The sequence below is a fragment of the Camelus bactrianus genome, chromosome 30 (assembly GCF_048773025.1).
Source record: "Camelus bactrianus isolate YW-2024 breed Bactrian camel chromosome 30, ASM4877302v1, whole genome shotgun sequence".
NCBI classification, from domain to species: Eukaryota; Metazoa; Chordata; class Mammalia; order Artiodactyla; family Camelidae; genus Camelus; species Camelus bactrianus.
The window spans coordinates 30,023,819-30,045,244 of record NC_133568.1 but is presented as its reverse complement, the minus strand read 5'-3'; the positions used below and the strand labels follow the sequence as shown (position 1 = coordinate 30,045,244).

The following is a 21,426-nucleotide window of genomic DNA, read 5'->3' as shown; positions in this document are numbered from 1 at the left end:
GATTGTGGTTCTGGCCTCCAGAAGCTTTTCGTTGAGTCGGTGAGATGCTCAACACACTGGAAAAAAGTCAGCTGGAAGGCCTGGGGGCCTGAGGGCCTGGAGCTCAGAGAGGCAGGTGGGGCAGGCCTCGGAGAAGAGGCCTGGGTGGGGGTCAGGGATGTAGGCTCAGGGTGGGGGCTGCTGCCTTCTCGGCTAAGGGGTAAGTGGAAATTTGGTGCCTGGCCCTGCTCCCCTGCTCACACTTTGGGCTGTTCTGGCCCAGAGACCCCTCTCCCCGCAGGCAGGAGGCAGGGCTGCTGCTGTTCCCTGAACTCTGGAACAGGGCTTCCTGGTAAACAGATGGTCTAGAACCTGGCTGTGGCTGGGCCTCTGCAGGAGGGTGCTGGACACCTGGCCATGCTGGAGGTGGCTCAGGAGACCCTCTCACACGCTGTCAGTGTCCCTGGGAGAGTCCCAGCAGCATTGGGGGAAGCTCTGCACGTGATTCCCAGGGCTCTCTGGGCCGAGGCGGTGCTTGCCCCCATCTGGCCATCCAGGGGTGCCCCCAGCCCCTCCCATTCCAGCTCTGTCCCACTGCAGATTTGTCCACAGGGAAGAGAGGAAAGGCCTGGGAGGCCAGGGGCTGCATTCCTGGGAGCTGCTCAGGATGTGGTTGTGGGGGCCTGGCTGAGGCCTGAGCAGGCACCTTCCTGACGCTGCGATTTCTTCCCTCACAGGTTTGGGAGGCACTTTGAGTCGCCGCTGCTCTGGCAGAGCGTGATCATGATCCTGACCATGCTGCTGATGCTGAAGCTCTGCACTGAGGTCCGCACGGCCAACGAGCTGAACCTGAAACGCCGCGTCTTTGCAGGTGGGCGAGAGAGCTTTGGCAGTAAAGGCCAGTGACTCAGCAGGAGAGCTCTGCCAGGCTTCCCAGGAGCCGGCGTGGCCTCAGTCCAACGTCAACTGGGTGGTTTTTGTTTCACTAAGTGGTGCTGGCGTCTGTCACCGATGCTGGTGTTTTCAGTGCATTCAGTGACTTGAACTCAACACTGTATTTTGTGAGACACTTGCAGGTGATAGTTTTTCACTGGAACTTGGGCGAGCTATTAACTGTTCATGACGTAGCCTTCCCTGTGACCGCTGTCACGGTGGGTGCTGAGTCGCGGTGGGAGGTGCATCTGCTGGTCGCTGTCTGGCTGGACGAGGCGGAGTCGGTGCATCCTGCCGGGGCAGCTTTATCTCTGACCTTGTCACACACAACACAGCCTTCCCGTTTTCCACTCCCCTGAGGCTGAGTTATCTGGGGTCTTTCTCACATACCTGGTTAAACATTCACCTGCAGTCATGCTTTGTGGGCCCTGGATGGGCATGTGGGGTCCACGAGCAACGGTGGGATGCATCCCGTGCTCAGCCCACGCTGCTTTTTGGAGGCTCAGAAGGTAGAAATACTTGTCCTGTTTTTGCCTTTTCTTCTGAAACACTCCCTCCAAGCTGAGACTGTCGGAGGTGCAGGCTGGTAGCTTCTCTGGCTGGGGGGCTGGTGCTGCACTTCTGGGTCTTCTAGTCACTAGATCTGAGCTCTCACCTTGACTTCGTCTGAGCGTGTGTGTTCAGTCTCCGCTGTTGCTTAGAGAAGCGTTTTCTCCAGAGTCTGTTTAGATCTGGGACCCATGCGGACTTGAGGCCTTGCCCCGCTCTTTTTATTCCTGATGGTTATTCTCTTTCCCTGAGCAAGTCCTCTTGTGTGGCTTCTGTTTTCAGAGTGACACGAGTGTATGCTGATTTCAGTCTTTCTAGAAAATAGGCCAGCCTCTGGCTCTGATGAGCAGCCGAGACCAGTCAGTGTCACTCAGACTGCAGAGTGTTGTCCACTGTCTGCTTCTGGTGTGTTTTTGTTTTTTCTCCCCATTGAGGCCGTCCTCCCAGCTGTCATTTGGGCGATCACACCAGAGGTCGTGCTGGTTCTGTCGCCTGGACAGCAGGGCTTCTGTGACCTGGATCCCTTACAAGGGGATGAGCTGGCTCTTAATTTTCTCCAAGTTGAGAGCTTTCTGCTCGACAGCCTCTGCCCCTGTCCTCTGCGATCTGTACCCTTTGAACCTCACCTTTAATTTGGTGCAGAATCTCGTAGGCGCCTGCAGAGTGGGCAGCATGGGGTGATTGGTGACTTTCATCCCCCCCCAGGGAAGGAAGAAAGGCCTGGAGAGGACTCCATGGCCTGGTTGCTTCCTGTTCCTCTGCCTTGGGCCCGGCAACATGAGACGGGGCTGGTGACCTTGTCTGAAATCGTGTGGGCAGTGATGATGTGTGATGCCAGATATAGCAGGTATGGGGCCTCCAGGTCATGCAGCAGACTAGGGTTAATATTTAACATTTAATATTTAATGGCCGCTCATGGCGGTGGCCCTCCTCAGCCTACACCGCTCTGTGCTGTTGCTCTGGTGTTGGATGCAGGACTCTGTAGGGCCCCCTGCGCTGTGGCCTCGGGGAGAATCCTCTCTAAACTATCCCCGCTCCCAGCCCCCTCACACCAGCTGAGAGTTTGAGAATTCTTGAGATTCTCATAGTTGGCACTTTTAATACTTGAGTCCAGATCAGATTTATTTATTTTTGCGTTTGCTATGTTTGAGATACCCAGGGTCCGGCATCTTCGCAGGGGAAGGTGTTAATGACACATGTGGGTTTGTTTCCTCTCATGTGCCAGCAGTGGGCAGGTGGGCTGTGGAAAGCCCAGCAGCGCAGGCCAGGAAGCTCTGAGAGCCCCGGGCAGGTGGCCGGCCTCCGCTCCCTGGAGGTTTGCGCTGAGCCCCTGGGGAGGATGCCCGGCCTCTGGAGGCAGACTTTCTGGCAAACTGGCCATGTACGTTAAGATAACTCATGAAGAAACTTTTGAATAGCCCTGTTCTCAGTTTTCTCGTAGGACGGTCAGGCAGCCTGGAGAAAGAGCTCAAGTGTTCTCCCCCATGTTTTATAGAGGTTTTCAGTTTTGAAGGTCATCAAGCTTGAAAGTTAAGGTTAAAGAAACGTAGATGGTATTAAGAAGGAAAAGCAGGTTACTTACAAAGTTACATATCCAGTTTGTTATCTTACTATGAGGAGCAGCACACCCTCATCGCAGACGTTGTGGGGAAGACAGAGGGGTGTAGAGAGAACTGAAAGCTTCTGTCCCACTGCCTGGAGGTGACTGCTCTGAACTTCTTGGTGTATTTTTCCAGTTTTTTCTTTTCCAGGCAGTCTCCTATCACAAAACTTGGATCACTTTCAAAGTTAGGATCTGGTGTTTTAAAACCTCTCATTCCACTGAAGCTTGTGTGCCCTTGTATCTGTGGAGGCGGGGCTGGGGGCGGGTCCCTCCTCAGATGCCCAGGTGGGTAGCGCTGTGGAGACCAGGGGGATGGGCTGTGGACCAGGAGTGAGGTCAGGTGCCTGCCTTGAAGGGGCTGCATCTCCGTTTCACCTTTCACTGCGGAGAGTTTCTAACACACAGAAGTAGGCAGAGCGGAACGGAGCTCCATGTGTGCCCAGGACCCCCCCGCAGTTACCCCGGACCCCGCTCACATCCTCTTTCTGCTGTTTCTGAAGCAAATCCCAGACATTTTCTATTTGTAGATAGTTTATAATGTATCTGTAAAAGATAAGGCTTTATACCATCACCACCCATAAGAAATCCATGGTTCTGTGTGAGTTTCTAACTGTATCATCCATTTCCTAGCCTTTTGGCTAGTTTGTTTCCTTAAATTAGGATCCTGTTACAGGTCGCACTCCATGACTTTTTGCTATTGTTGACTTGTCTTTTTAGTCCAAAGGCTCTCAACTTCTTTTTCCTCGGAATGTATCTGTTGTTGAAACTGTGTTGTTTGCACTGTGGTCAGTGGGCCAGGAGCAGCATGTGCAGGGTGAGTCAGAGATGCAGAATCTAGACGTAATCAGGCTGCTGAGCCGCTTTTGTCTGGGACGCTCTGTAGAGAACATTTTAAAAAGATAATCGGATCCAGGTTTGGTCTTTTGTTTTCACAGGACAGCTGTGTTCTTCTTCCAGGAGGCACGGCTGTGAGCTGGCCTCTGGATGGTAGCAGCCATGGTACCTGCTGCTGGGCCCATCAGTCACGGCCACAGAGCACTGATGCCCTGTCCGCCTTTGCTTCTCTGCAGAGACTTCCCCACAGATGCTGCTCGGTTACCCAGCACTAAGGTTTGGAAGGGATAGGCAGGTAAACCCTTGCTTATTTCTCTTTATTTGCTAATTTTCAGGATTGGTTCCCAGCATCTTGCGGCAGTGAGCACGTTTGTTTCTATGTCGTCCTGAGCACATGCATGTGAGCTTTGCTGTGCTCACTTGGTTGGGGCCCCATTGTCCCTTTGGCTGGCAGGAGCCCCTTCAGTCGGCTCTTGACCTCCTGGCTCAGCACAGCGGCCTCACTGGCCCTTGACCCTGGTGTGGTGAGGAGCTCTGAGCTTTCCATCGAGTCCCTGCTGTCCAGTTCCTGCCCCAAACCTGGAATCAGCCATTGCTCCGAGGAACCTGGCCAGTCCATGGCATCTGGAGGACCCAGTCTGGGCCCGGGCATGGCTGTTGGGTCGGATGTTGTTTGTAGTTTTCCTTGTGGGCGGAGCAGGGAGGTTTTATGGGAGATGACCCTTCATGGTGCCCTTATCAAGGCTCTGATCCACCCCCAGCCCCGCTGCTAAGGACCGAAGAATAACAGAACATTGTCACCACCTGCTTCCCTTACCGCTCACAGCAGGTTCTAGATGAGGCCAGTGCCAACCGCAAGGCTACTGAGAAGCTGTTTTGTTGGGGGTCCTCAGGGTCACACAGTCCTCCCATCAGATGCTGTGCTGCACAGCCACCACCTGGATACACGTGTGGGTTCATTTGTCCCATTTTATTTGGTAAAAAAATAATTGTCTGAGCCTCAAGCTCAGGTGGTTGAATTTATTTGACATTTGTGCCAAATCTCAGTAAACACTCTGACAGAATTGGCTGGGGAGGTGGGTGACTGCTGCCGGGGGTCAGTTTCTTTGCAGGGTGATGAAAATGTTCTGAAATTCCACGGTGGTAGTGGTTGCATTTCAGTACATTTACAGAGCCATTTACAGTGGCTCTGTAAATGTACTGAAAACCATGAAAAGGGTGAACTTTCTGTGGTATGTGTTTGCATCTCAGTAAAGCTGTAAAGAATGTTGGGCGGGGGGGGTCACGCAGTCACATGCCATCCTGAGAATGAACGCAGAGGACCCCCCTCCCCAGGAACCATTCCAGAAACCATTCTGCATCTCCAGGGATCACTGGTGTCCTCGGACGTCAGGTTATGAACCCTGTATCAGTCCTGCCTACTGCCTGGCAGTGGCGTAGGGTCTCCTATGTCCATGTTGCCTGGACCACTGTAATCATGCCTCCTGTCCCCTGCTCGTCCTCCGTCCCACCTGTAACAATCGTCCCCTCCACCACCCTCATGCACTGTTGCCCCCAGGTGGTCTCTCTAAGGCAAACTTTTCTTTAGGTGCCCACAGTAGTGAATCTCAACCACTGGAGAGGATTGAAAGCCCCCAGGAGCAGTTGACAGTCTGCCTCTTGTCACCAGCCAGCCCTCTCTCCTGGCCCTATCCTGGCCTCTGGCCACCCAGAGGGACTGACCCTCCTGTCTCAGCTCTGCTGAAACTTCTACCTTGTTATCTGTGGTCCCAGTCTCTGTGGCTGCTCAGCAAGTGACCCCAAAACATGGTGGCTTGAAAGGACATTTTTGCTTGTGAATCTGCAGTCTGGGCCATTTGCTTGAGCACCCCCACTGCCCCTCACTCCTTGCTTATGTGTCTGGGCTGGAGCTGACTGTTGGCTGGACCTCAGCCGGCTTTGCCAGCACGTCCTCATGTGGCCTCCTCACATGGCCTGGGCTTCCTCACGACGTGGCACCAGGATTCAGGGGAGGGAGACCTGGGTGGAGCTGTATCTTTTTAAAGACCTAGCCTTGAAATCATGTAGCATTGCTTCTGTAGGCTGGAGCCCCCACAGGCCCCCACAGTCCAGGGGACAGAGACACTACCTACAGGTGGCAGGGAGGGGAGGTTCTGAGGACAACGTGGGCCTGGAAATGTTGCTAGGGCCATTTTTGAGCGTTAGTGCCTAGCCAGGAGTACGTGCGCAGCACAGACCTATCAAGGACATGGTTGTTGAAAGCACTTCTTGTGTCTCTTGGCTTCAGAACTCACCTTCCTCCAGTCAGCCCTGCAGGAAGCTGTCTTTCTAAAATGTAGATCTGAGCATGTTGCTTTCCAGCCAGGAGCCCTTGGGCGCCTTGGCGCTGTGCACAGAGGAGGGCCCGCTATGAGATGTAATCTTCCCACCTGGAACCTACTTACCTGGCCTGCTGACTGCCGCGCCCACCAGAATGTGTGTCTGCTGACCCCGCGGGGCTGCAGCCTCACCTGCGTGCCTGGAGGTCTGGCTCGGAAGTCTGGCTCGTGTCGGCTTAGCAGGATGAGCCCACCGAAGTGGAGGGGACCTGTGCCTGAGCTGCACTGGGAGCTGAGCTGAGTGCCCCCTGTGCACCTCACTTCCCCACCTCTCCTCTGGTGCCCCCTCCCCTCCCCCGCCTTCCCTCCCTCCCCTCCCCCACCCTCCCTCCTTTGGGACCTTGGTCTTTAGAGGAGGTGCCAATGAATGGTGAAATTGGTCTGGATCAAATAGAAGCAAAAACCTGAGGAAATCTGACCAAGTCTGGGTAGCCAGAACCTAGATGCTCCAGGATGTTGCTGGGGAGGGAGGGGGTGTGGAGAGGAGACTGCAGTTTGTTGGTTTTAAAGCCTACCCAGCCCCTCCTGAGCAGCATCCGCTGTCCCCAGGTCCAGGCAGCAGCTCTGGTATTTGCTTTTAGCTGTTTACTTGCAAAATTTCCCTTTTTGGAGTAGAGTCTACATTGCCCAGGGCAGGTGGCACACGACCTTTGATTCCACCCTGCTTCCTGACCTCAGTCACTTCTTTGTAGCTGCCCTCCACCCGAGACCCCACCGGCAGGCAGATGCCACCTGAGACACTCTGGCTGTGTCTTCCAGGGCCTCGGGCCGCTGTCCCAGGGGCCCAGACTAGGGAGGTCTCAGGTGGGGGTGGGGTGCTGGGTGGGTGGTGAAGTGGGGCAGGGGAAGGTGCCTGGGAATCACATTGTCACACAGAGACAGCTGCCAGACATGCTCCCTGACTCAGTGTGATGTGGCCTTGCCTCGGCCACGTGCTGTCAAGTTCATGTGCTGCGCTGGCTCTCCTTTTACGGTGGGTGTTCCATTGAGTGCCCTCTGGAAACCGCTTTATCGAGCAACCTTGTGAAGAGTTGTGAGCCCGGGACAGCTGTATTGCAACCAGGACTTGCACACAGAGTTTCCAGGGGGACGCAGAGGCAGGGTCTGCTGTATCTCTGTCAGCACAGCGCCTCTGACCTTAGAAAGTCAATGAAAATGTGGTAACTTTTCCTTTTTACCCCTGCCCCGAGCACCTACTTTGGAGGAGGGTTGGTTTGGAGAAAGATGGTTCAGAAAGTCCTAACACACAGAAGCCAAAATCCTGTGGTCTTTCTGTCCCAGTGGTCTTTTAAAAGAGAAACACAACAAGGACTTACCATGTTAAAACCAGTCTGTTTTTGTCTCTTCTTCCTTTCTGTTTTTTCTCTATGTCTTTTTAAATGTAGCTGCAGATAATAAAGATGAAGAAGTCAAAGCCCCCCCCAGGCGATCATATCTGGGTAGGTACCACGCTGCATGAGGTTGCCCACTGGCACGTTTGGCCCTTTCATTCTTTGCAGCTCTGTCTCCCTTGTCATCGCTTCCATCTGTGTCCGCATCTCCCTCGTGCACGTGCACCATTCACCCAGTGTGGCCACGTCTCCTGCGAGCTAACCAGCCACAGCCTGCTGTTTCCAAGCATGAAGTAGCGCCTAGAAACCTGCCCTTTTTACTGTGTGTGTGTGTGTGTGTGTGTGTGTGTGTGTGTGTGTGTGTAGGGGTGAGGTGGGGGAGGGGAGGGAGGGACGCAGACAGGCAGAAAGAAAGAAGGAAAGAAATGATCAAAACACAAGTTTTGAAATTCTTTTGTTAAATTTATTCCAAAGTATTTTATTCTTTTTGCTTCTATGGTAAATGGAATTGTTTTCTTAATTTCACTGTGGATTCTTCATTGATTCTTTGTAGAAATAAAATTGATTTTCGCATATTGATCTTGTGTCCTGCAACTTTGCTGATCTCATTTATCCTAATAGCGTTTTAGTGGACACTTGAAGCTTTTCTATATGCAAGATGTGTCGTCTGCGGGTAGGCAGTTTTACTTCTTGCTTTCCAGTCTGGATGTGTTCGTTTCTTTTTCTTGCCTCGTTCCCCTGGCAGGAGTGGTGGAGTCGGTGTGCTTGTCTCGCCCCTGCTCATAGTGAGAAGGCATTTAGTCCCATTAAGTACGATGTCAGCGTGGGTGTTACGCAGGTGCCCCTTTTTAGGTTAAGCAAGTGCCCTTCTGTTCTGAATTTGAGAGTTTTCTTTTTATCTTGAAAGGATATTTGTTTGTCAAGTGCTTTTTGTGTGTGTTGAGATGATCATGTTGTTTTTGTGCTTTATTCTACTATTATGGTGTATTGCGTTGATGATGGATTTTTGTGTGTTGAACCAACCTTGCATTTTTGGGATCGGTCTCATCTGATCATGCTGTAGAACCGTTTTTATCAGGTGCTAATACTCTGCTGAGGCTTTCGTGTCCATATTCATGAGGAATTTGGTCTGTGTTTCTCCTTGCGATGACTGGTTTCAGTACCAGGATAGTGCTATAGCCTTAGAAGTGGGGCATGGGAAGTGTTCCTCTTCTGGTTTTTTGGGAAGAGCTTGTGAAGGATTGCTATCAATTCTTTATTAATTAAAATTTTTTAAATTGAAATGTATTTGACATACAACATTGTACAAGTTTACGGTGTACCACGTGTTAATTTGATACATGAATATTGTAGTATGATAACACAGAGCTAGCATGTGTCATGTTACATTATCCTTTTTTTTTAGTGGTTGGAATAATTACTTTTAGTCTCTCAGCAAGTTTGATGGTTATAATACAATATTGCTGTCTGTATTCTCTATATGGTGCATTAATCTCTGGGGCTTATTTACCACTTGTTGCGAGTTTATCAGTTCTTTACACGTTGGGCAGGATTGTCTGGTGAAGCCTTCCAAGCCTGAGCTTTTTGTGGGAAGTTTTAGAATTACTAATTCAGTCTTCTGCTTGTTATAAATCTATTCTGATTTTCTATTTCTTCTTGAGTTCGTTTCAATAGAAATTCTTTCTTGGAATTTGTCCAGTTAGTCTGTTGTTTAATTTGTTGGCACACAGTTCTTCTTGGTGTTCCCTTTCAATCCTTTTAATTTCTGTGGAGTTGGTAGTAACAGTCCCTCTTTAATTCTTTTTTATTTTTTAACTGAAGTACCATCAGTTACAGTGTGTCCGTTTCTGGTGTGCCGCACACTGTCCCAGCCACACGTATGTGTACGTATATTCTTGGCTTCAGTCATCTGAGTTTCCTCTCTTTTTCACCCTCCTTTTGGTTTTGGTTCTTCCAGGTAAGGGTTTGTCCAGTTAATTGATTTTTCTCAAAGAACCTACTTTTGGTTTTGATTTTCTCTATTGTTTTTCTATTCTCTAGTTTATTTATTTCCACTCTAGTATTTATTTCTTTCCTTCTGCCTATTTTGGGTTTAGTTTGCTCTTTTCTTAGTTTCTTATGCTAGAAAGTTAAGTTATTGATTTATTTTTTCTTTCTTCTTTTTTAATACAGCATTTACAGCCATAATTTCCTTCTAAGGAATGCTTTAGCTGCATCCTGTACATTTTGGTATGTTGTATATTGTTTTCATTGGTCTTAAAATATTTTTAAATTTCCTTCAGAATTTCTTCTTTGACTGATTTGCTGTTTGTGAGTGTTTGTTTAATTTCCACACATTTATGAATTCCCCAGATGTTCTTCTGTAATTGATTTCTGCTTTAATTCCACTGTAGTTGGAGAACATACTTTGTATTATTCCAGCCATTTTGAATGAAGGCTTGTTGGATGGTCTGGTGGAGGGGCTGTCCTGGAGAACGTCCCACGCGCACTTGAGAGAACGTGTGTTCTGCTGCTGCCTGCTGCAGGTGGAGGGCCATGTGTCTGATTTTGCAGAGCTGTGCGAGTCGTCCTTTCCCCAGTCCTCTGTCTCGCTGCCATGTGCATCACTAGAAGTGTGCACTGAAGTCTGCAGCTGTTTTTGGATTATTTGTTTCTCTTTTCACTCCTGTCAGTTTTTGCTTCCTGCATTTTGGGGCACTGTTGTTAGGTGTTTATATGTTTATAGTTTTAGCTTACAGGCAGATTGGTCCTCTTAGTATAAAGTTTCTCTTCATGTCTAGTCATTTTTTGTTGTTGTTTTAAAGTTTTTTTTTTCTGATAGTAGTGTAGCTACTGCAGATCTCCTATGGTCGCTGTTCGTATGATACATCTTTTTCTCTTTTACTTTTAAATTATTTGTATCTTTGAATCTAAAATACATCTCCTGTAGACAGCACAGAGTGGATCTTTAAAAAAAAATCCATTCTAGCAATTCTGCTCTTTGATTGGATTGTTTAATTCATTCACATTTAATGTTACTATGTTTGCCATTATGTCTGCCATTTCACTTGTTGTTTTCTATGCATCCTCATGTCTTTTTCCCCCCAACTCTTCCTTCTTTACTGGTTTCTACTGTATTAAGTGAATGTTTTCTAGTGTAATATTTCAGTTCCTTTAATGAACTTTAAATATATATATATCATTATATTATATTACATTCTATTATATTATATCATATCTCATTAAATTATATTATTCTCTTAGTGATTTATCTAAGGCTTACAGTATGCATCTTATTAGAACTTACTTCACATTTATAGAAACTTAAGTTCTTAATCAGTTAAGAGAGGGTAAGAGAAAATGTGCACTCACACTGTCTTATATAGTTACCTCTTTGTTTTCTCATGTGAGTTAGAATTAGTGCCTGATGTCCCTTGCTTTCAGCATGAGGAAGTTATTTTTAGTATTCCCTGTAAGCTGGGTCTGCTAACAAGGAATTCTCCCAGTCTTGTTTACCTGGGAATGTCTTTATCTTGCCCTCATTTTTAAAAAAGTTTTGCTGGATGTAAGAATCTTGGTTGGCAGTTTCTTTTCAGTGTTTTGAATTCGTGAGTCATTTTCTCTTGCTCGTTTTAAGAGTTGGTCTTTCTTTTGGCGTTCGACATTTGGACTAAAGTGAGGGAAGGTGTGGGTCTCTTTGTATTTATTCTTTTCGGAGGAGGTTGACCGTCCTGGGTGTGCAGATCATCAAGTCTGGGAAGCTTTCAGCCACCATTGCTTTGACAACTCTCCTGCTCCCTTCTCCCCTCCTTCAGGACGCCCCTCACACGTGCTGGTCCCTTGCTCCTCTGAGGCTCTGCTCGATTTTCTGAACTGTACTTCCTTACTGCCTTTCTGACCACATAATCTTTGTTGATCTGTCTTCAAGTTTACTGATTCTTCTGCCAGTTTGAACCTATTGTTGAGCCCCTAAAGTGCATTTTTATTTCAGTTATTGGGTTTTTCAATTACAGAATTTTCATTTGGCTCTTTTTAATAACTGCTATCTCTTTATTGATATTCTATATTTGATAAGACATTGTCAGTAAATTCTTTTACTTCTTTATGTACAGTTTCTGTTAGTTCTTTGAACATATTTATAATAGCTGCTTTGAAGTCTTTTCTGCTAAGTTAATGGCTGTGCCTTTTCAAAAGCAGTTTGTTTCCTTTTTTTCTTCTGTGTGTGGATCACTTTCCTGTTTCTTTCATCTCCCCAAATATTTTGTTGAAAACTGGCTATTTTAGGTAAAATATTGTAAGAACTCTGGATACTGCCCCCCCCCCCCCCGACTATGGTTGTGGGGCCTGTTTGCTTGTTTGTATATTTAGTGACTTGGCTAGATGGGTGCCCTCCTGGGACCACTCCTCCCTCTGGCTGTCTGTGGACGAGCTGTCTTGCCGGTGGCCTGTCACCACCGATTAGTAGCTGATTGCTCCACTGGTTTTGATAGCAGCCCAGGCCTGCCCAGCTCTGAGGTAAGGTCCTTACAGTCAGGCGGGGCAATCTGAGGCAGGTCCTGACAGCTGCTGGTCGCAGCAGGCTCGTCCAGCCGCCTCTCCCTGATAAGCTCTGGGTCTGTTCCCTGTTGTTATTGTGGGGCTGCCAACTTCCTCTCTGTTCGTCCACTGCCAGGTTACCCACTTTTTGTCTGTGTCTTTAGGCTTGAACCTGCCCATGCTCTGTTCCAAGCAAGGTACCCTCTTTAGGGAGGGCTGGAGGGCTCTCTGTTTGCACGTCCCCACTGCCAGGGTAGAGCCTTTGAACTCGCGCCCTGGAGCTGGAGGCCGGGCAGCAGTGGCCTTCCTTGGGACAACACCACTGCTTTAAGTGCAGGCACTGGGGATTGTAGCCCCTGGCCTTCTGTGCATTCCCTTCTGGTGTGGAGCCTCCACCCCATGAATGTGCTGAGGCAGGAATGGTGTTCTCTATCTGCTTGTCCTGGGGAGAAGCCATCACCCTGCACTGGGAGCTGGGGCGAGGGGTCCCTCTTGGCTCCCCCTTTGGAGGGGTGCTTTCATCACACTGGGGTTCGGGGAGGCATCAGGCCAGGTCTCAAGGCTCTTTTCCTAAATAGATGTTTCTTCATTGCTATATGCCCTTAGGACACGTCCCAGAAACTTTAAAATGGTCATTTTTTTATAATGCACAGCAGTGAGGCTCGCTTTGCTGGGGAGAGAGCGTGCAGAGAACCTCACATCGCCATCCCAGCAGTGCCCGGCCCTCTGCTGTTTTTAACCTGACTGAAACCCCACTGGCTGGATTACAGAGGATGTTTCAGGCCAGGAGAGCAGCTGGCTTTTTTGTTTTTATTTACTGATGGATGGACTCAGGGGCCTTGGGCGTTGCCTGTGGGTTTAGTGTCAAGTAGGTAATGAGGAAGGGTGTTCTCCTGACCAGAAGGCTGTGTCCTCCATGAGTCTTCAGAAGTAGCCTTAAAAGTTTAATTTTAAAGTGAAGGTACTGTTTTAATTGTAGGAAAACTATCCAGTCCATCTGGGCCTTTCTGTCCTCGTTCTGCTGAGCCCAGCCATGCGGGTGTGTCATGATTCAGTGCAGAAGCTGGTCCTGTCAGCCCGAGTGACCCAGCTTGCTGGGCAGAACAGCAGAACAGGAAACACAGGGCCTCAGCTTCTGGCCCCTTTCATTGTCCATTTGGGGGCCCCCACTGAGTGGAAACTAGCAGTGAGGGAGGGCCTGGAGGTGTGATAGGAGTCAGAGAGGCCAGCCAACCACTGAGCCTGCGGTGGAGCTCACCTCCCTGGCAGCATTTTTCAAAGAGGGGTCGTGTCCCCTCTCTCTGGTCAGTCTTGCCCAGCTAGGGGGTCAGTGGGGCATTTGGCTGCGTCTCTAGGTCTCTGGTTGTGGGACCTTCTTGTGCTGTGGCCTGCCTGCTTTGGGTGAGGGTGGTACTGGGGGTGCAAGGGATTAAAGGTGGGTCTGTAATGTGGACCAGGCTCTGAACACCGGGAGGGCACTTACACTTGCTGGCTATCCTTGCTGAGTCCTGTGTTGTCCCTGGTCATTTGGATTACGTAAAGCTGGGGCTGTGAAGGGCCTGAACCTGGGGGCTTCCCTCCAGGTCAGCCCCCATGTGGAGACCAGTCAAGCCCTGCTCTGGGCTTTCTCAGATGGCCCTGCACTCCTCTGGAGGTTGAGCCCAGGACGTGGGTGTGGGAGGTCAGGGCTGTGTCCCTGGACTGAGTAGGCACTTCAGAATCAGATGAATAGGTGAATGAGACAGAAGTGGGTTTAAGAGCTGGGTTTTGGGGGGGAGGGTATAGCTCAGAGATACGTGAGCTTAGCATGCTTGAGGTCCTGGGTTCAATCCCCAGTATCTTCATTAAAAACGTAATTTTAAAAAAAGGGGAGGGGGCTGGGTTTCAGTTGGAACCAGGGTTTTGAAGTGATGAGGTTAGTTTTGTTTTCATGGAGGGTTGATTTTTAAGCATTTGTGGGGGGGGGGCAACAACAGAGTTAAGGTGGGACATACAACACAGTTCATTTTGAACTATTGAGGATGTGTCTGACTCACAACTGACAATATCCGTTTCCTAGCAACTGGGATGCTCCCTGCTTCCCCACCATCCTGGTGGGTTAGCTGGTGGTCCCACCAGTTTTCTCAGTAGTTAGGGTCCCTCAGAATCACCCTCATGTTTGGGTGTCTTCAAGCCCCTCCAGTCAGGAGCAGGTCCTGTGTATGGGTCCAGACTGGTGGTTCCCCAGGGCGGCTGGTCCTCCAGGCTGTACCTGGCAGGGTCTTTCCCGCTTGTGATTAACACCTGCTTCTGGGGCGGCACTTGGAAAGGACACGTAGATCCCCTTCCTCCTCGGACTCTCCTGACTTTAAGGACTGCAGAAAGGCCCCCCCCCCACTTCATTCAGTGAACAAACTCGTGTCTGGTCAGCCCCTGTGTCCTGCTGATGGGCTGGCCATCATTTCTGGGGTGCCTCCTTACTTTCTGTCACTGGATGTACCCAGTGCATCTGGCGTGGCCTCTGTCTGGACCCTCTGAGGGGAGGGGAGTGATTGTGAGTTGGGGTGGAACAGGACGGGCTGACCGGGTTGGGGGACAGGCCAGGCCTGGCCTCACTGGGCTTGGATTTGTTTACCAGAAACTGGTAGTGATGCAGGTCCCTGCAGGGCTCGGTGGGACCTAGGGAGTGCGGACCTTCTCATCACAGTGGGGCCTAGCTGCAGCCGGCAGAGCCCAGCCATGGTGGGAGAGGCAGGCGTGGCACCAGCACATGGTCAGTGTTCTTAAACAGAGCTGAGGGTGGGTGCGCAGTGTGTGCTGGGCACTGGTTTCAGTTTTTTATATGAAGTTGCTCATTTAATTCCAACATTGGGCTCTGCGGAGGGTCCCCTGATTTTTCCCTGTTTTACAGATGAGGAAACTGAGGCACAGAGAGGTTGGGTAGACAAGCAGGAGGCCACAGAGCAGCAGGTGGCAGGCTGTGCTTTACCCACCACCCTCAGGGAGCCCTGCACCCTCCAATGGGGCGGGTTGGTTGACTTTTCTCTGAAGCTACATACAGCCCAGGGCTGTCAGGGTGGCACGGTGTGGTGGGGCAGATAAGCCTGGACTGGGCTGGCCTTGGCCTGGGCCACATCAAAGCTCTGCCTCGAGGAAATGAGCGCCAGCCAGAATTTGAGCCTCGTGGGTAATTTTAAATTTCCTAAGTAGCACATTAGAAAGGTAAAAAGAAATGGGCAAAATTAATGTTAACAATACACTTTTTACTAAAACTTTATCACTTCAGCGTGTAACACTGTATCAACTACTAATAGGATATTTTCTGTTCTGTTCTTCTCATCGAGGCTTTGGAATCAGGTGTGTGTTCTGCACTCAGGGCACAGTGTGCCCCAGCCTCGCTCAGGGCCGCACCAGCCCAGGCGGAGCTGCCGCCCCCGCGGGAGAGCAGCTGTCAGCATGGTCAGAGTGGGGTCTGGTGTTTGGGAGCGCTGTTTTTCCTCTAGTTCCAAGTGGCTGAAGCTTCCCCTGGCTGTGGCTTTGGAAAGAGGTGTTTCTGTTCGCAGGCTCCGGCCGCAGGTGAGCGTCTGCTGGCCTTTTCTGTGGTCTCGTGCTCTCTCCGCCTGGGTGTGGTCCCTTTATGTTGCCGCCGTCCCTCGGCACAGACCCTCCAGGGCTCTCTTGCTGCTGTAGCTGAGTTGCCCAACCAGGAGGTTTACAAGTTTTTAGTCACCTGTCTCTCCCTTGGTTTAAAAATACAGGAGAAGAAAATGGAGGTCCTTTGCTCTTGCTGTCACCCTGGAAGGGGTGAGTTATTTGGTGGCCCTGTCCCCCTGGAGGGTCTGATGTGACATCTCCCCAGATCACTGCGGACGGTCCTCCCGGCCCATCACTCTGGCCTTTCCGGGTTCCCTCTTCCCTCCCTTGCACTTGAACTTGTATCTCCGAGAAGTGAGCTTGAATTACTTCCTGCCGCGGGGCTCACCATCGGGAGTTCCCTATTTTACAGATGAGGATGGTACCGTGGCTCGTGGGGTCTTGTGAGAACAGGGGCCATCCGGAGGGTGGTCTCGCCCCTGGAGGTGGGTGCATGCAGGGTGCCTGTGGCTGTTCGTGTTCTCGCCGTGGGGCTCACGCCGCTCTTCTCCCCGGGCAGGACCGCTAGGGCCTTGCAGTCCTCAATCGCTTGTCCCCGGGAGCGGAGCCGGCGGGCCGGCCACACGGGGGCGTGCGTGGGCCACCAGGTCCTGGGTGAGTGTAAATTGCAGGCGCGGGAACCGAGGCGCGGACCCACCTGCGTGTAACGGGGTCTCGGCCTTAATGGGGGAGCCGGCCGCCACCCCCTGCCGGACTGGGTTTTCTCCGTCTCCGGCCGCGGGGCGGGTCTGGTGCTGGCCCTGACATCCTGACGGAGTGGCCTTGTCCCGGCGGCCCACAAGGCCTCGCATCCTCCGCAGGAGGCTGTGGGGCTGGTGTTCCGCAGGCCTCCTGGGTCTGCAGCCTCAGCTCTGGCCCTGCTCTGCGCCAGGCGCAGGCACCCAGAGGGCCCCGCGGCTTCCGGGGTGGGGGCGCACTCACACTCGCAGAAAGCCTCCCTTCTCTTTGAAACAGGACCTCGCCATTTCAGACAACGAAGAAGCTATTATACAGAGATTGGTGAGGGGTTTGTACATTTTAAAAGACCAACTGCAGGAGGTATGACTTACATACAACAAAGTGCCGCCCCCCACCCCCGCAGTGGGAATGCATTCTAGGACGGTCCCTAGGGGCGCTGGTGGGGGGGGTCCCCGTGCCCACCAGTCCCAGGAGGGTACTCCATGGGGCCTCCATTCCCGCCTGGGCAGGGCCCCAGTGCAGGCCAGAGTGGAGACCCTGGCAGGGCCCAGCCCAGGACATGGCTGGAGGATACCTGTGGCTGTACCTGGGGCACCCATCTGCTGTTATTGGTTTTCTCTAAGAGCGTCAGGGCTGTTCCTCTGACTCGTCTGCAGATGAAGGACTGGGATCCGAGGTTCTGGGGGTCTTGGGGAGCTCGTGCTCTGAGGCTGGGGGCTGATCTTGGGTCAGAGGGCCAGATGCTGAGGGCATGCACTGGGTGCTGCTGCATCTGTCCCACAGTCTCCTGCCTCAGACGTGGAGCCCGAGGTGGCCCGGTCAGGGTACAGAGGCTGTTCAGGCCCTACCATCAGCAAGAAGGGGCCAAGAGACCTCAGCCCAGGGTGAGGGTCTCATGGGCAGAAATGGAACTGCATTCATAGTTTGCCCTTCCTGAGCTGGGCCTCCACCCGGCCTCCCCCCACCCCTCACTTCTGTCATGACTTTGAAGCCCCCTGAGGCCTGAGGGGGGCCACTCTGTCCTCTCCTGCCCACACCTATGCGCCCTCTCCATAGCCTGTGTATCCAGGGCCCTCATGGATCCCCGGGCTTGGCTGCTGCTTGCTGACCCCACATGCAGATCTGGGAACTGGGTCAAAGAGTGGGACATGCGCCAGGAGGGTGGACGGAGGGCCTGTCCCCCCGCTGCGTGCTCACTCCTCGGGCCCCTCTGAACCCCCCTGCTGCAGGCAGCTCCATGTAACGTCAGCAGCTTTACTGAGGCGTGGCCAGCACACGGGGAGCATGCTTAAGGGTGCGATCTTGGTAGGCTGTGACATGTATACAACCATGGAGCCTTCACCCAAATTAAGACAGTAAACATGCCCATCAGCCCCAAGTTTCCTCTTTGTAACCCCTCCCCCACCCCAACCACTAATCTGCGTTCTGCACATTCATTTGCATTTTCTAGAACTTGATGTGAGTGGAATCATACAGTGTGTACCCTGTTTTGTCTGGTTTCTTTCGCTCGGCATAGTTACTTTGAGTTTTCCAGGCTGTAGAGCGTTCATTCCTTCTTATTGTTGAGTTACATGATTGTACTGCGATTTTTCTGTTTATTCACTGGTTGATAGATTTGGGTCATTTCCAGCTTTGGGCTGTTACAGGTAAAACTGCTGTGAATGAACCCTGGGTGCCGGTCTTTATATGAACATGTACTTTCTTTTCTCTTGGGTATATACCTAGGAGTGGACTGGCTGGACCGCATGGTAAGTGTGTGTTTAACTGTTTAAGAAACTGTCGCCCTGTCTCCCAAAGTGCCCTGCCATCCTGCAACCCACCAGCCGCGTGTGACTTCCAGTTGCTTTGCATCCTCATCAGTACTTTGTATGGACCTTTTTTTTTTTTTTAATTTTTAGCCCTTGGAGTAGGTTTGTGGCGGCATCTCACTGCAGTTTTCATTTGCGTTTCACTGACGATGCCCCTTTTCATGCACTCGTTTGCCATTCGTACATCTTCACTGCTGAAGTGTCCAATCTTCTGTCCATTTAAGAATTGTTTGTATTGAGTTTTTGAGTTTTTCTTTTGGATGCAGGGTCTTTCCTCAGACACAGAGCTTGCACGGTTTTCTCCCAGTCTGTGGTTTGTCTTTTTGTTCTTTTGATGGTACCTTCTGACAAGCAGAAGTTCCACATTTTTATGAAGTCCAATGTATCAGTTTGTTCTTTAATGGATTGTGCTTTTGGTGTCATATCTAAGGCATCTTTGTCTAACCCAAGGTCACAAAGGTTTTTTTCCTGGTAGTTTTGTAGTTATAGGCTTTACATCAGGTGGGTCTGAGAGTCCATTTTGGGTTAGTTTTTGTTTATGGTGTGAGGTATGGATCCAACTTCATTGTTTTTGCATATGGATGTCCAAAGACTTTCTTTTTTCCCACTAAATCACCTCTGCATCTTTGTTGAAAATCAGCTGTCTGTGCTTGGGGGATCCGTTTCTGGACTCTATTCTGTTACATTGATTTATTGCTCTATTCCTCTGCCAATAGCACACTGTCCTGATTACTGTAGCTTGGTAGTAAGTCTTGGAATCAGGTAGTTAGCGTTAGTCCCCCAGCTTTGTTCTTTGTCTACATCCTTTGCATTTCTTTCTGAATTTTAGGGTAATTTTGTCAGTTTCTACAAAAAGCATGCTAGGATTTTGACTGGGATTATTGTGAATCTGTGGATTAATTTGGGAAGAATTGATGTCTTTGTGATTGTGTCGAAAGTGTTAACACGGCAAGCCTGGGACTGCTGTCCTTAGAAAGGCCCACTTGCCAAGCTGGCCCCTGGCTGATGTCTAGGAACTTGGCTTTTGGGACACTTCCCACCATTCCCAGAACTGATGGCAGTTACTCTGTGCCTCAGCCGTCTGAATATCTGCTTTCCTTCTGGAAGTCTGGAATTTTGGTGTGTGTCAGGCAGGGGTGTCAACATGACCAGCCTCCAGTAAAGGCTCTGGGTGCTGAGTTCTTGGTGAGCCTCTGGTTCGCAGCCCGTTGCTGGAGGAATCAAGGCCATCCCGAGGGAGCCCCCGGGGGAGGCTCCTGGAAGCTCACAGCCGGTATCCCCTGGACACCATCGCCGTGGAAACACCGCTGCATGAGGCGGTGATTGTTTCACGTTGGGGCTGAGCTCCCATGAGACCCCAGGCGAGAGCATTTTCAGGAGGTTTCCTGAGGTGCCTGAGCGCCTTCACTTGGTCCTCAGTGGTGACTGTGGCTGTGGCTGTGGCTCTGGTGAGCGGCCCAAATCACCACTGTCACCGCCACCACAATAACAGATCTTCAGGTGGCTGGACTGTCAAGCGGTGACTTGACAGCTGTGGTGCCTGAGCTCAGTTCAGAACCTGGACTCCAACTCACATGGTCGAAGTTTATAGACTGAACACTCGGGAGTCTGCTCGTTACTGAAGGTCATCACAGTGAGTCACGGTAAAAAGATATGTGTCTCTCAGTTCTTGAAATGAATTGCTTGCATCTCATCCTTCGAGGGGGCAGTTTCCTGGGTGTCAGATCCTCTCAGCTGGCACAAACAGTGACGTGGGGCCTGCTGGCCTGCGGGGTCTCCACGCCAGTCCCAGGGGTGGAAGTGCTGGAGGCAGGGAAATGTGAGGTCCTTGCTTTGAGAAGGACTCCTTTACCGATGTGTCTGTGAGGCTGTACTTCTGCCACTAACGAGTTTAACTACATGAAATTCAGTTTTGTGGGTTTTGTGTGTGAACACAGGTCAGTTTGGTTTCCCTTTCTCACTGGTGGTCCTTTACAGACTTAGTACCATCGGGTGTTTGGGCAAATGTCCACCACAGAACTGCAGCCCAGCGTGCTCCCAGGAGGCCGGCCTCCTCTCGATTTGGCCTCGCGTTTTGGTTTCTCTCGTTCTTCCTGAGAGCCCGCGCTGGGAGCGCGGGGGTCGGGGGGGGGGGCTTGACGGGGCATCTGCTCTCCCGGTGACCTGACCCTCAGCACCCACCGTGCCTGGCAGTTTGTGTGGGCGATTTGCTTGGCTATGATGACTCCGCAGAACCTGCCTGTGACACATCGAGGTGTGACCAGCAGACACGGCCTAAGATGTACATACAACATATTTACAATATATAATGTTATGATTTAATACACATATATATTGCAAAATGATGACCACGATAAAATTAGTTAATACCTGCATCTCCTCAAATAATTACCTTTTTAAAAATTGTGGTGATAACATTTGAAATCTCCTCTTAACAACTTTTAAGTACATAATACAGTGTTATTAACTGTGGTCACCATGCTGTACACGAGGTTCCCAGGACTTGCTAGTCTTTTCCTGACGGGGTGCCCTGGCTCTGGACCCTGCCGCCTGCGGGCCGGGTCAGGCTGGGCACATCACACCCTTTCCATGCTCCCCTGGATTTATCCCTGTTCCCTGACATTCCCTGCAGCCACCGCTGTGCCAGGACCCCCGGGTTCCTCGGCCGGAGCCCACGAGGCTCTGTGGTTTGCTAATTTGCGTGAGTGCGTGAATTCGATTTCTGCAGGACGCGTCTGCCCAGCAAGTGGCAAGGTCAGGTCGCTGGGCGTGGGTGATCCTGTGCACTTCACCGGCTGTTGCTCCAGGCTGAGTCCTTGAGGGGGTTTCTGAGATAAACTCACGTAACCACAAGAACCACCTTACAAGACAAGTACTGTGATTCCTCTGTTAGGCCTGAAGAGATGCAGGCATGAGGTTAAGCCACCCACAGTTGCGGAGGGAAGGAGTGGGGTTCTAGCCCAGGAGAGAGGTCCCGGAGGCTCTGGAACAGTCCGGCACCGCCCTAACTGTCCATACTACTTGAGGTGGAATTGAAGAATGTTAGCATTTTTGTGTGGGTAATATCCGTGTCAAGGCTCCCTTAGAAATGCCTTGACGGAGGCAGATGGAGCCCACGGTTCACGTCCTGCTCCCCACACCATCCTTGGCCTGCACCCCAGTCACGTCTCTCTCCCTCTTGCCCT

The 21,426-nt window shown here is 51.0% G+C and overlaps 1 protein-coding gene across 7 annotated transcripts in view; it reads left to right on the top strand.

The window, feature by feature from the left end:
* Positions 1-21,426, top strand: part of SLC66A2 (solute carrier family 66 member 2) — a 42,061-nt gene that overhangs the window by 5,510 nt on the left and 15,125 nt on the right. For 3 of the 7 annotated variants that reach the window (XM_074355466.1, XM_074355464.1, XM_074355463.1), the window contains 4 exons: positions 717-850; positions 7,662-7,715; positions 15,860-15,905; positions 16,255-16,349. In XM_074355466.1, coding sequence (XP_074211567.1) covers positions 717-850; positions 7,662-7,715; positions 15,860-15,905; positions 16,255-16,349 — 329 coding nt within the window. Of the gene's footprint in view, positions 1-716; positions 851-7,661; positions 7,716-9,779; positions 9,837-15,859; positions 15,906-16,254; positions 16,350-16,709; positions 21,423-21,426 lie in introns of those variants that run through there. The other 4 variants (XM_074355468.1, XM_074355469.1, XM_074355465.1 and 1 more) reach the window with 4 other exon arrangements.